A 13,252-nucleotide genomic window follows, 5' to 3' on the forward strand; every position below is an offset into this window, starting at 1 on the left:
GGGGAGGTGGGTAGCTGTTTGTGTGCGAGTGGCTTTCCTGGTAGGCCACCTAGTTTACTCATAGCCGAGGCGAGATTTGAACCGGGGGCTGCCTCGTTTACACCGCACGGGGTCTCAATATATAGTTTAGGTGTGTAAACTTGTGCCTGAGGAACAAAAAGTGAAGGTGCAAGAGGGATGCTCTATAGTGAGGAGTTGGAGAGAGAACTGCGGTTGCTGCTGTTACTGTTCTTGATTGACCCCAAACATCACAGTTACAGTGAGGAAATCCCCTTTCCCCTAAATGTAGGGAAAGGGTTTGGGGAGGAGCTTAGGCAGGTTCAAGGAGGAGGAGATCTAAAGCCCAAGTTCAGGAGCAGCCTGCTTCCGCCGCTACGTGATTTCTGTCCTCATCCTGAAGCAAAGTTCTTAAACCGAGGCACTATTTCTGGGCTAGCGGAGTCTGTAACCCGAGGCACCACTGTATTTTAAATGGGGAATATCCGAGTTATATTTGCCGAGCATGCCTCTCTGCCCCGGAGCGCCCGACCCCCTCCCCTCCAGCCCCCGGGGGACCCCTCCTCCCGCAGCCCCGCCAGGTAGGCCTGGCCGAAAGGCCCCCAGAGACGGCGGCCTCGACCCCTTCGCCGCCGAGAGACCCCGGGAAGCCCCTCTCCCCCCGCGACCCCCTCCCCAAATCCCCGGCCGCCCAGCCCGCCCCCGCCGCCCCCTGCCTCTCACCTGAGCCGCCTCCGCCTCGGGGCCCCGTCCTTCCTTCCGCCCGGGCTGCCGCTCCCCTTCCTCCTCCCTCCGCGCCCCGCTTTCCTCTCTCCTCTCCTCCCTTCTTCCCTTCCTTCCTTCTTTCTTTCTCTCTCTCTCGCTTCCCCCCCCGCCAAAGTCCCTCGCCCACCCCCAGCCTCCACACACCGGAAACGGAAACGCCCCCTGGGCCCTGACTCAACCCGCGCGTCACTTCCGGCGGAGGGAGGAGGCCAGGCCCCGCGCAGGCCGACGGGCAGGAGGACAACGTCACTTCCTCCGGGCAGCCCAGCGGGAGGAGGAGGCGGGCTGTTTTGCGCCACTTCCGGAGGAGGGAGGGAAGGAGAGAAAGGAGAGAGAGAGAGAGAGAATGTGTCCCTTAAAGAGATACTGATGGGAATATAATTGTCATTATTTTTAGAATAATTATTTTTATAATAATCATCTCTTATAATAATTATATTATTATTTTTAGAATAATCATCTCTTATAATAATTATATTATTATTTTTAGAATAATTATCTCTTATAATAATTATATTATTATTTTTAGAATAATTATCTCTTATAATAATTATATTATTATCTTTATAATAATTATCTCTATTATCATGGCTGTTAATAAGCTAAGATTTAGGGTGCTGTTGATGTTATTATTATTACAGATAGGTAGCCGTGTTGGTCTGCCATAGTCAAAACAAAAAAATTTTTTTCCTTCCAGTAGCACCTTAAAGACCAACTAAGTTAGTTCTTGGTATGAGCTTTCGTGTGCATGCACACTTCTTCAGATACACTTCTTCAGATACACTTCTTCAGGTGTATCTGAAGAAGTGTGCATGCACACGAAAGCTCATACCAAGAACTAACTTAGTTGGTCTTTAAGGTGCTACTGGAAGGAAAATTTTTTTTTGTTTTGATTATTATTATTATTATTATTATTATTGCTGCTGCTTTCATCTGGCTGCTGTTATGAATAGTCCTATGATGATGCTGATTTCTCCTTTGATCATCTCTATTATGGCCGTGTCATTATTTAACATTGTTGCTGTTACTGCCTTCCTGAATTTCTCCTGTCTTAGGCTAGAGTGCCGCAATTCTGCTGCCCCTAAGGGGGGAAGCCCCAGAACTGACCCCCATGAGAGCAGAATCCCCTTGCGCCTGCCTCTCCCTTCGAGGCTCCAGACTGGGGGATGGGGGGAGTTTTGTCCAGGTTTTGTGCTTTGGCTCAGCGCTGACCCCGTTCTGGTCATCAATATGTGCTTGTATGTTGGCTTCGCCTTCCAGCTGAATCATGTCTGATGCCTGGTCGCCGCTGTCTTTAAGGACGCAGTTGCCTGTGTAAATATAAATTATATTTATGCAGAAAATGAAGAGCCCTGCTGGATCAGGCCAAAGGAGGCCTGCCTAGCACCCAACTACACCCCCCTCCCGCAGGAGGCTGGGATGCCCACCAATAACGTTGGCTTGGAAAGGGAATGGGACAAATTCCTGGAGGAGGAGAGGGCTACCGAGGGCTAGTAGCCTCCATCGTGAAGAGGCAGCCATGCTTCTGAATCCCAGTTTCTGGAAACCGCAGGGAGGGAGAGGGCTCTTGTGTTCGAATCCTGCTTGCTGGTTTCCCATAATGGGGCCCCCGGGGCTGCGATACATTTTTACCCCCGAGGTGAACCACAAAATGGTGTCCCACCTGCCCCCATCAGGAAAGGGGAGGGGTGAGTGAATATCTGTTTGGGATAGCTCAGAGTCAAGTGCTAAAGAGGGCTGCCTTCAGATGTCTTCTAAAAGTCTGGTAGTTATTTATCTCTTTGACATCTGGTGGGAGGGCGTTCCACAGGGCGGGCACCACCACCGAGAAGGCCCTCTGCCTGGTTCCCTGTAATTTGGCTTCTCGCAGGGAGGGAACCGCCAGAAGGCCCTCGGAGCTGGACCTCGGTGTCTGGGCTGGATGATGGGGGTGGAAACGCTCCTTCAGGTATACTGGGCCTTTGAGGCCGTTTAGGGCTTTCAAGGTCGGCACTAACACTTTGAATTGTGCTTGGAAATGTACTGGGAGCCGATGTAGGTCTCTCAGGACTGGTGTTATGTGGTCTCGGCGGCCGCTCCCAGTCACCAGTCTGGCTGCCGTATTCTGGATTAGTTGTAGTTTCCGGGTCACCTTCAAAGGTAGCCCCACATAGAGCGCATTGCAGCAGTCCAAGTGGGAGATAACTAGAGTATGCATCACTCTGGCAAGACAGTCCAAGGAGTGTGTCGGAGCTTTTACCACCGTGGCAGCGGGTGATGCGCCCCTTGGAGGCCAGACCTGCTGCCCCGTGGATCCTGCCACGCGAGGCGGTCACTTCACCTTTCCTCATGAGTGGACCAGCCCTGCCCAGGGCTGTTGAATGACTATAGAAAGCTACTGGGAGCGGTCATTGTGAGGTTTGGGGCAGGGTGTTGTCAGTACGCTGCTGACACCCTGTTCTGCTTCTCTGTGACGTCTGAATCATCCAGGAGAGGCTGTGACTGTTTTAAACAGGTGCCTGAGTGCTCTGGCGCGCTGGACAAGGGCCAGCAACCTTGACCCTGAATCCTGGTGTTATAGGAATTCTAAGGCTCATATATTTAAATTGTAGGTTCATAAATTTACAAGGCGAACACATACATAAGTATATAAACGACGTGTCTGAAATAGTACAGGAAAGCAATCCTGAAACCATTTTGACCCTCCCAAATTGACCTCAAATGTTTCTCTGCAAGGAGGGAGGAAATGGGGAAAACCTCCCCATTGTCTCTTTGCTCACAAATCCTGTCTTGAGGGCGTTATCTGTGTATGAATAGGGTGAGCCTGTGACCTGGATTCAGGAACTGAGTATTTACCATCACAAAAGAATGGTCAGGATGCCCTGGTAAAAGCAACCAGTGACCATTATCAGGTATCCTGGCATACAGGTTTTCTGTTGTAGACCACCCCTTCAGTGACGTATGTGTGATGTTTTGGGGGGTGGTCTTGAGCAACAGGGGAGGCAATTTTCAAATGTCTGTATAAGAGCTTGCACACCATAGTTCTAGGTTCCTCTCCTCCTGCGTGGGATGAGCAGGGAACCCTGTTGCAAGACATCAATAAAGATCAGGCTTGCTGGCTGCTTTGCTTCTCAATATTCTCTGCTTGGCTTCTGTTATTTTCTCCTACCGATAGAAAACCTACATAAGGACCCTATACGGGCTCTTGGATACCCCATAAGGGATAAAGGAGCAGGTTTTTTTCTTATAACACTGGTAGGGTGGAGACTTTGTGGTTGAGAAGTTCCCAGGTCCTGGAGTGAAGGAGTTCAACAGTTCTGGACAGGGTTGCTGTGCCCCTGAATAATAATAATAATAATAATAATAATAATAATAATAATAATAATAATTTATTTCTATCCCGCCCTCCCCAGCCGAAGCTGGGCTCAGAGCGGCCAACAATAAAAGTAGCACAGCATTCTAAAATCATTTCATTTTAAAATCAATTCAAATCAAATTAATGGCAACCATTGGGCTAGAGTTCTGTGAAGATTACAGAAGGAAGGGGTCAGACTGTGCCTTGGCCAAAGGCCTGGTGGAACAGCTCTGTCTTGCAGGAAAGATGTCAAGTCCCGCAGGGCCCTGGTCTCTTGGGACAGAGCGTTCCACCAGATTGGAGCCACGGCTGAAAAGGCCCTAGTTCTGGTTGAGGCCAGCCTAACCTCCCTGTGGCCCGGGACCTCCAAGATGTTTTTGTTTGAAGACCGCAAGGTCCTCTGTGGGACATACCAGGAGAGGCGGTCCCGTAGGTACGAAGGTCCTAGGCCGTGTAGGGCTTTAAAGTTTTAAACCAGCCCCTTAAACCTGATCCTATACTCCACCGGGAGCCAGTGCAGCTGGTATAGCACCGGGTGAATGTGATCCCGCAGCGAGGACCCCGTAAGGAGTCTCGCCGCGGCATTCTGCACCCGCTGGAGTTTCTGGGTCAGCTTCAAGGGCAGCCCTGCGTAGAGCGAGTGACAATAATCAAGTCTGGAGGTAACAGTCGCGTGGATCACAGTGGCCAGGTCAGGGAGAGAGAGGTAAGGAGCCAACTGCTTGATGTGGTGGAGATGGAAAAAGGGGATGAAGGGACAGTTGTATAGATTAAAGGGGTGCTCCTAGATTCACCTCTGTCCCTGAAGGCTCAACTGACTTCTGTGGGGAGGGGGAGCACCCTATTGCCAGTGGGAACCCCCTCCCAGATGAGGCAGGGATGGCCACCAATCTGGAATGGCTTTAAAAGAGGATTAAACAAATGCATGGCGGAGGCGAGGGCTTTGCCCAAGGGCTGCACGTATTCTCAGCTGCACACAGACAAACACACACTTCCCGCAGTGGTGTCCAAACTCTTTTCAAAGAGGGCCAGATTTGATGAAGTGAAGGGCCGTGAGGGCCGACCAAAGTTGTTTACCTTTTTTGAAGTTTGTTGAGCTTTCTTATGATTTTACCCCAAAGTACTTGAGCTTAAAAAGGGACGCGGGGGGCGCTGTGGGTTAAACCACAGGGCCTAGGACTTGCCGATCGGAAGGTCGGCGGTTCGAATCCCCGCCACGGGGTGAGCTCCCGTTGCTCGGTCCCTGCTCCTGCCAACCTAGCAGTTCGAAAGCACGTCAAAGTGCAAGTAGATAAATAGGTACCACTCCGGCGGGAAGGTCAACGGCGTTTCCGTGCGCTGCTCTGGTTCGCCAGAAGCGGCTTAGTCCTGCTGGCCACATGACCCGGAAGCTGTATGCTGGCTCCCTCGGCCAATACAGCGAGATGAGCCCTGCAACCCCAGAGTCGGCCACGACTGGACCTAACGGTCAGGGGTCCCTTTACCTTTACCTTTACCTTTAGTTGAGCTTAAGTTGTTGAGGTTTTTTTTTTAGGATTTTACTCCAGGAAATAAACTGCCACAGGGTCTGGATTCAACCGACCGGCGGGCCGGTTGAGAGTAAGTTCTCTTGAGGCCAGAGGGTGTTGCTTCGGAGTAAAGCATGCCTGGGATGGAGCAATTGGGGTTGGATGGCAATTTGTGCTTGAGGCAGCAGCGCCTCACTGTGGCGAAGAAAGGAAACAGCAGGCTGTGATGTCCCCTCAAGAATTCAGGAACCTTTATAATCAAGAGAAACTTTTTTGTCTGCCTTGAAAACATCCAGTGCTATTTTTCTAGAAAAAGAGGTGCCAGAGCTCACCATGAACTTCCCCTTTGGTCTCTTATAATGGCCATGGCGCCCACCTGAGAGGTGCTGGAGCTGAGTTCTGGTGAATTCAGGCTGGGGGCGGGAAAACCCTGAAAACACCCTACCTTGACTTTTGGATATCATACCCAATAGCAGCTATTTTATGGTCCTCATCAAAAAATAGATGTGAGTGAACATATTGTGACCAGTCCTTCCTACTTCAGGAACCAGCTTTTTTGAATTTTTTTAATTAAGAATTTCAACATAACAATTTATCAAAAATACATCATCCTCATTTTTCCCCCTCCCCATTTTCCCCCTTCCCCCAAAAGAAACCCCCCAGACTTCCCTCAGCTCCTCTCTCTGGTTTTTCAGCACACATTATTCTCTGCATGTTATAAAATTGTAAGGATTCTTAATTTATCTATATTTATATTACCGATAAAAAGTTTGTGTATGTTTATTCAAACCCTGCCAAGGAGTCCAGTTCATTTTGTTGTCTCTTTAAGTACTTTGTAAAAGGTTCCCATTCTTCTTTAAAATCACAGTTGTCCTTATCACGCAGTTTGTGTGTCAGTTTCGCCAATTCCGCGTAGTCCATCCATTTCTCTTCCCACAGTTCTTTGGTCGGGATTTCCTCATTCTTCCATCCTTGTGCTATTAAGACTCTTGCTGCCGTTGTCGCATACATGAAAATGTTTTTAGCTTCCTTGGCAGGTCTTTCCCCACAATCCCTAACAAGAATGCTTCAGGCTTTTTTACAAATATTAATTGGAACATTTTCTTCAACTCATTGTATATCATTTCCCAGAATTTTTTTAATTTTACTACAGTCCATAGCTGTCAACTTTCAGATTTGAAAATAAGGGATCAGCAGCCTCCCCTGTACCTGGGACAGTCTACTGGATATCTAACAATAGGGGATAGCAGCGGGAAGCAGCGGAAAACGGCGCTGGAATAAGGGAATTTCCCGCAAAAAAAGGGAAGGTTGACAGCTATGCTACAGTCCCACCAAATATGGCACTGTGTGGTGGGTTCAAGCTGCAGCTTCTGTGGCCCACGATTGACCAGGCGGTGACCTCACAACTGGCCACAGATTCTGGCACTCTCGGTTCCCCGGAGATCCACGAGGATTCCAGGATGATTTCCTCTGCTCTCCTCCTCCGTTGCACGATGAAGTGCTGGTTCTCCTGCAACCACCGCTGCCGCAGGTAAAGCCCAGCAGAAGCATCAGGAATGGTCCTCAAGCCGAGGAGTTGCTGTGGTTCGTTCTCGGGGTTCATTCTGGCTCCCAGCTCAGCTTGCGTGCTTTTGCACGCTTTTGCTTCAGGTCCAGTGAACCTGAAGGAGCATCTCCACCTCCATCGTTCTGCCCGGACACCGAGGTCCAGCTCTGAGGGCCTTCTGGCGGTTCCCTCCCTGCGAGAAGCCAAGTTACAGGGAACCAGGCAGAGGGCCTTCTCGGTGGTGGCACCCGCCCTGTGGAACGCCCTCCCACCAGATGCCAAAGAGAAAAATAACTACCAAACTTTTAGAAGACATCTGAAGGCAGCCCTCTTTAGGGAAGCTTTTAATGTTTGATACATTATTGTATTTTAAGATTCTGTTGGAAGCCGCCCAGAGTGGCTGGGGAAAGCCAGCCAGATGGGCTGGGTATAAATAAGAAATAATAGTAATAATAATAATAATAATAATAATAATAATAATAATAATTGCACCAATGCAAACCTCTGGCTTTGGGGGTCAGGGGATCAGTGCAGCCCTCCAGATCTCTCCCAGAGCTACACTCCTCGCCTGCCCTGCTTTGCACCCTGTCTGGGAATGGGTCTGATCCTGCCTTTTGCTTGCCTGGATCGAAGAGAGGTGTTTGTGTGTGTACAAAGGTAAAAGTTAATGTTGGTTACTCCGCCCACTTCCACCCCTGGCCCAGCCCACCACCAGCATGCGGCCCTCAGAAGGGAGTCCAGAAGGGAATGCAGCCCTCAGGCTGGATGAAGCTTCCTGCAATGCATTATCGTGTCTCAAAACTGTAAAGTTGGAGGAGACCTCCAGCGGTCATCTAGTCCAACCCGCTGCAGTGCAGGAAGCACAGGAGTCCCAACCATAGCTGTCAACTTTTCCCTTTTCTCGTGAGGAATCCTATTCGGAATAAGGGGATTCCCCTTAAAAAAAGAGAAACGTTGACAGCTATGGTCCCAACCTCTGCTTAAAATCCTCCAGGGAAGGAGAGTCCACCAGCCTCCAATAAGTCCATTCTAACACAATTTTAATCCTGTTGGGAGTTTGCTTTTTAACAATTGCATTTCATACGTATTTTGTCTGTTTGCAGTTGTGTAAGGTGCCTTGAGTCCCTGTCTGGGGAAAAGACAGGAGATGAATAATAATAATAATATTAATAATAATAACCCTGTTCCCACTTGGGTGCTAACCTTAACCCTGCAGGGGAGGCCTCTGCTTCTGAGCTTGCCTTGGCAACCCCCCACATGACCCAACTGTGGGTCGGCTAGTTGACTGGGATCCTTTCGGAAGGGCCTGTCTGATCCGCCTCCTTTTCCTCTTCCAGATCCCGCTACGAGGAAGACCACAGGTGAGGAGGTGGGCGTCTCTGGGACCCTTAACTTGGGACCCTTTGGCTCTGTTGAGCCAAGGATGGGAGGGGGAAGGCAAGAGAGACCGTGCGGTTGGGGCTGCATTTGGGGCTTTGAAAAGCTCTTGGCCCCCGGAATTCGCAATCTGCTCCAGTGGCAGTGGCTCTCTCTCTCGGAGGGGGAGAACCGCATATCAAGGCAATAAATAAACAAACGAATGAAATAAAATTACAGTGCGAATATTCGCTCCCATGAAGACTCCCGTTCTTCCTAACAGGCTGTCAGAAATCAGGGAGGAGGGAAAGCGAGAGAAGGGGAAGCAGGACGGTTGGCCAAAGGAGGCGGCTGTTGGAGAAGGTGAGGAGTGGGTTTTGGGTGGGTGGGGACTCAAAAGCCCGCCAAGGGTTTGCTCTCTGGAGAACTGCCTGCCCTGGATCGGGGCACCTGGGCAAGGCTTCCTGTGGGAGTCAGGCTGGGCACTGGTGCAGACCCCAGGAGAGAGGAGCCTGGGGGACAAGGTGGCAGACAGGTGTGTGGGATGGAGGCTCACCTGCAAACACAGGTAGCCCTTCCTTGGATCTCCGTTGGGGGTGATGGCCCAGGAGAACGTCCTCCTCCCTTACTGCTGTAATAAACGAAAATCTGCCCTTATTCCCTTATGGAGGACACAAGAGCCCTTTTAGAGTCCTTTGCAGGTTCTACATCGGTCGGAGAAAATAACAGAGGCCAAGCAGAGAATATGGAGAAGCAAAGCAGCTAGTAAGCCTGATCTTTATTGAACTGTTGCAAGAGGGTGCTCCCCTCACATGCAGGAAAGGAGGAGAACCCAGAACCAAAGTTCCTGCCCTTATATAGACATTTTAAATTGCCCGCCTTGGAGTCCAAGACCACCCCCAGAAAAATCATACCTACATCACAGAAAGGGCGGTCTACAACAGAAATCTGAGTGCGTTGTTTATCTCCTGTCTGCCAGGTTATCTGATAATGCCTTATCTGATTGCTTTTCCTGGTAGTCTGCCCGTTTCTTTGGGATGGTGATTACCCAATTCCTGCCCTCCCTCCTTGCAGAGAAAACATTTGGTCCGTTTGGGAGTCAAAATGGTTTCAGGATGGTCTTCCTGTGCTGCTCCAGACATGTGCTCCACATATCCATGTTTGTGCTTGGTTGGTACATTTATGAACATTTATTATATATAAAGGTAAAGGTAAAGGTACCCCTGCCCGTACGGGCCAGTCTTGACAGACTCTAGGGTTGTGCGCTCATCTCACTCTAGAGGCCGGGAGCCAGCGCTGTCCGCAGACACTTCCGGGTCACGTGGCCAGCGTGACAAGCTGCATCTGGCGAGCCAGCGCAGCACACGGAACGCCGTTTACCTTCCTGCTGGTAAGCGGTCCCTATTTATCTACTTGCACCCGGGGGTGCTTTCGAACTGCTAGGTGGGCAGGAGCTGGGACCGAGCAACGGGAGCTCACCCCGTGGCGGGGATTCGAACCGCCGACCATGTGATCGGCAAGTCCTAGGCACTGAGGTTTTACCCACAGCGCCACCCGCGTCCCTTTATTATATACCGGTATATATGAGACCTTAATTTTTTTATTTCACGGCATACCCCACCAGCACTTCTCCGATGAAAATAGGGACGTCCTCAGGAAAAGCGAGACGTTCCAGGATCAAATGAGAAAATGGGGCGGCTTCTGTAAATCCGGGACTGTCCCTAGAAAACAGGGAGACTTGGAGGGTCTGTTGTTTTCTTTTCCAGGCTACCCTCCTCGACGGGCGCCCAGAGCTGAGGCCCAGCCAGACGGGGCAGTTGAGGATGGTAAGCCCAGAGAGAGGGTGGGTGGGGGGACAGAGGGGGGTCGGGGGCAGCCGGCCACCCTTCACTTCCTGGCCTGCCGGGTTTCTCTCTTAGGTGACGATCCGGAAAGCCCTGCCAAGGCCCCCCAGCCCCTGGGGACCCTCCCCTCCAAGGAAGCACCCGCAGAAGCCCACCCACCCTCTTCCCAACCTGCTCCGAGTTTCCCGATTCCCCATCATGAGATTCTGGGCTTCATTCAAGAGCTGGGGGCAGCACAGGAGCGTCAGTCTCGCCACCGCCGGGAGCGTAAGTTGGGGAGGATGGGGCGATCCCCCTGCGCCCCTCAACAAGATCCCTGTGCCTGCCTCCTCCTCCTCCTCAGGAAGAAGGGTCTGCTCCAGCTTCCTGAGAATCTCTACTTCCGTAATAGTAATAGTAATAATAATAATAATATATTAGTTGTACCCCGCCCATCTGGCTTGGTTTCCCCAGACACTATGGGTGGCTTCCAATAGAATATTAAAATACAATAGTCTATTAAACATTAAAAGCTTCCCTAAACAGGGTTGCCTTCAGATGTCTTCTAAAAGTCTGGTAGTTGTTTTTCTCTTTGACATCTGGTGGGAGGGCGTTCCACAGGGCAGAGGCCACCACCGAGAAGGCCCTCTGCCTGGTTCCCTGTAACTTCGCTTCTCGCAGGGAGGGAACCGCCAGAAGACCCTTGGAGCTGGACCTCAGTGTCCGGGCAGAATGATGGGGGTGGAGACGCTCCTTCAGGTATACTGGGCTGAGACTGTTTAGGGCTTTAAAGGTCAGCACTAACGCTTTGAATTGTGCTCGGAAACGTACTGGGAGCCAATGTAGGTCTTTCAAGACCGGTGTTATGTGGTCTCAGCAGCGGCTCCCGGTCACCCATCTGGCTGCCGCATTCTGGATTAATTGCAGTTTCCGGGTCACCTTCAAAGGGAGCCCCATGTAGAGCGCATGGCAGTAGTCCAAGCGAGAGATAACTAGAGCATCCAAGATGCTAGTCCTTAAGGAAGCTGCAAAGTTCTGGGGTGTGTGGGATCTTTTTTTGGGGAGGGGGGAGACAACAGCTGCCGTAACCTCAGGAGCCACAGAAGGGCAATGGATGAATGTCTGTGGGGGCTTTGGTGCCCTGCCTTGCCCCTCCTAGGGTCTCAAGTGAGACTAGAGCAATTCACACGGAGGCTGCATAGCTAATTGTCAGGGATTGTTTGGCTGTGATCCTTGCATTGCAGAGGGTGGGTTTACATGACCCGCTGGGGTCCCTTACAATTCTATAAAAATAGCAAATGGGGCTTTTTTTTTGGCTTAGGGCCCTCGTACCTACAGGACCGCCTCTCCTGGTCTGCCCCGCAGAGGACTTTAAGGTCCATGAATAATCATAGAGGTCCCTGAGGAAGTCAGACTATCCTCCACGAGGGCCAGGGCCTTCTCAGTGGTGGCTCCGACCTGGTGGAATGCTCTGTCCCATGAGACTAGGGCCCTGCAGGATTTAACCTCCTTCCGCAGGGCCTGTAAGACAGAGCTATTCCGCCTGGCCTTTAATTTGAATTCAGCCTACTCTTTTATTTCCCTTCCCTTCCCTCACTCGCTCTGAGACCCCACAGCTAATTCTCCCCTGGCCTCCTCGCTGGCCCAAGTAGGACCAATTCAGCCAGCTAGCCCTGGGGATTATCTAATTGATTTTTGATTTTTATTGTTATTCATGGTTTTTATACAGTGGTACCTCAGGTTACATACGCTTCAGGTTACATACGCTTCAGGTTGCAGACTCCGGTAACCCAGAAATAGTGCTTCAGATTAAGAAGTTTGCTTCAGGATGAGAACAGAAACCGTGCTCTGGCGTAGCAGCGGCAGCAGGAGGCCCCATTAGCTAAAGTGGTGCTTCAGGTTAAGAACAGTTTCAGGTTAAGTACAGACCTCCGGAACGAATTAAGTACTTAACCTGAGGTACCACTGTACTGTATTTTATGCTGCTTTTAAAATTGTTTTAAATTTGTTGTTAGCCGCCCTGAGCCCGGTTTTTGAACCGGGAACGGCGGGGTATAAATAAAAAATTATTATTATTATTTTTAAAAATTCATCTTGCTTTTTGCAAAATGACGCAACCCTTCCCCCCATGCCCGCTGCCAATGTCCCTCCTGTTCTGTTTGCAGCAAGCGGGGCGCAGGATCTGCCCCTCCCTGAACGCTGCTCCTCTCCCTGCAGGGAAAAAGGACCTCCGCAGCTGCCACGACTGCCTGAAGTCCGTCAAGACCTTGAAGGAGAACCTGCAGGAGGTCCAGGGCCGGCTCTGGAAGGTGGAAGCCAAGCTGGGCATCCGCGTGCCCCCCCACGAGCTGGAGCTGGAGGAGGACGAGAAGGAGCCCCCCAAGGAAGGAGGAGCGGAGGGCGAGGAGAGTCCCCCGGCCTGGGCGCCCCTTCCGGTGCCCCCCCAGCCTGGAGGTGGGGCAGAGGGCAGCTGGTGAAGATGCCAAGCCAGAGACGGAAGCAGGCGGACCCAGCCCACCATTCCACCGGCTTCCTGAAAACAACAAAATAAAGGCCTTTATTTTTTCATTTAATAAATATGTATCTTGAATAAACTTCGCAAGGTCAGTTTGCAGACGACCCCCCAAAAAGGTGAAATACCATGTGAGCAATCAATCAATACACTGGTTGGGTAGCCACTTCTCAGGCGGGGATACCTGCATTGAGTGGGGCCAGACTAGATGGCCTTTGGGGGTCCCTTCCGACAATCCTGCGGCTCTAAGCAGCCTTAACCTTGTTTTAGCCCAAGAGCCGCACCAGGTGACCTTCCAGGGGCCACGTGCCAGAGCTCTGCGGCTGGGAGGGCACTCAGCCTTTGATTCTTTCATATGTGTGTGTGTATACACACACACACACACACACACACACACACACACACACACAC

The 13,252-nt window shown here is 50.9% G+C and overlaps 4 protein-coding genes across 5 annotated transcripts in view; 3 read left to right on the top strand and 1 right to left on the bottom strand.

Moving 5' to 3' along the window:
- The window catches only part of ETV3 (ETS variant transcription factor 3), a 13,037-nt gene extending 12,190 nt beyond the window's left edge, over positions 1–847 (bottom strand). Inside the window, exon 1 of one of the 2 annotated variants that reach the window (XM_083591260.1) lies at positions 721–847. The gene's annotated coding sequence lies outside the window, so the exon portion shown is untranslated. The remainder of the gene's footprint in view (positions 1–720) is intronic. The other variant, XM_083591259.1, reaches the window with a different exon arrangement.
- The window catches only part of LOC310751719 (uncharacterized protein), a 950,206-nt gene that overhangs the window by 547,780 nt on the left and 389,174 nt on the right, over positions 1–13,252 (top strand). The window lies entirely within an intron of this gene.
- MRPL24 (mitochondrial ribosomal protein L24) overlaps positions 1–13,252 on the top strand; it is a 64,534-nt gene that overhangs the window by 42,700 nt on the left and 8,582 nt on the right. The window lies entirely within an intron of this gene.
- Positions 6,927–12,923, top strand: LOC310751906 (uncharacterized protein). Its single transcript, XM_083591670.1, has 6 exons — positions 6,927–7,135; positions 8,488–8,511; positions 8,790–8,869; positions 10,273–10,332; positions 10,426–10,617; positions 12,547–12,923. The coding sequence occupies exons 1-6, from the start codon at positions 6,942–6,944 to the stop codon at positions 12,804–12,806; spliced, it is 810 nt and encodes a 269-aa protein (XP_083447796.1). The 5' UTR covers positions 6,927–6,941; the 3' UTR covers positions 12,807–12,923.

Source organism: Podarcis filfolensis (assembly GCF_964270895.1).
Source record: "Podarcis filfolensis genome assembly, chromosome: 16".
NCBI classification, from domain to species: domain Eukaryota; kingdom Metazoa; phylum Chordata; class Lepidosauria; order Squamata; family Lacertidae; genus Podarcis; species Podarcis filfolensis.

Excerpts from the sequence above, each read along its gene's own strand:
- LOC310751906 (XM_083591670.1), top strand. The coding sequence starts at position 6,942 with ATGGCACTGTGTGGTGGGTTCAAGCTGCAGCTTCTGTGGCCCACGATT. Across the intron at positions 8,870-10,272 it reads GGAGGCGGCTGTTGGAGAAG|GCTACCCTCCTCGACGGGCG; the intron begins GTGAGGAGTGGG and ends TTTCTTTTCCAG. Across the intron at positions 10,333-10,425 it reads AGACGGGGCAGTTGAGGATG|GTGACGATCCGGAAAGCCCT; the intron begins GTAAGCCCAGAG and ends TTTCTCTCTTAG.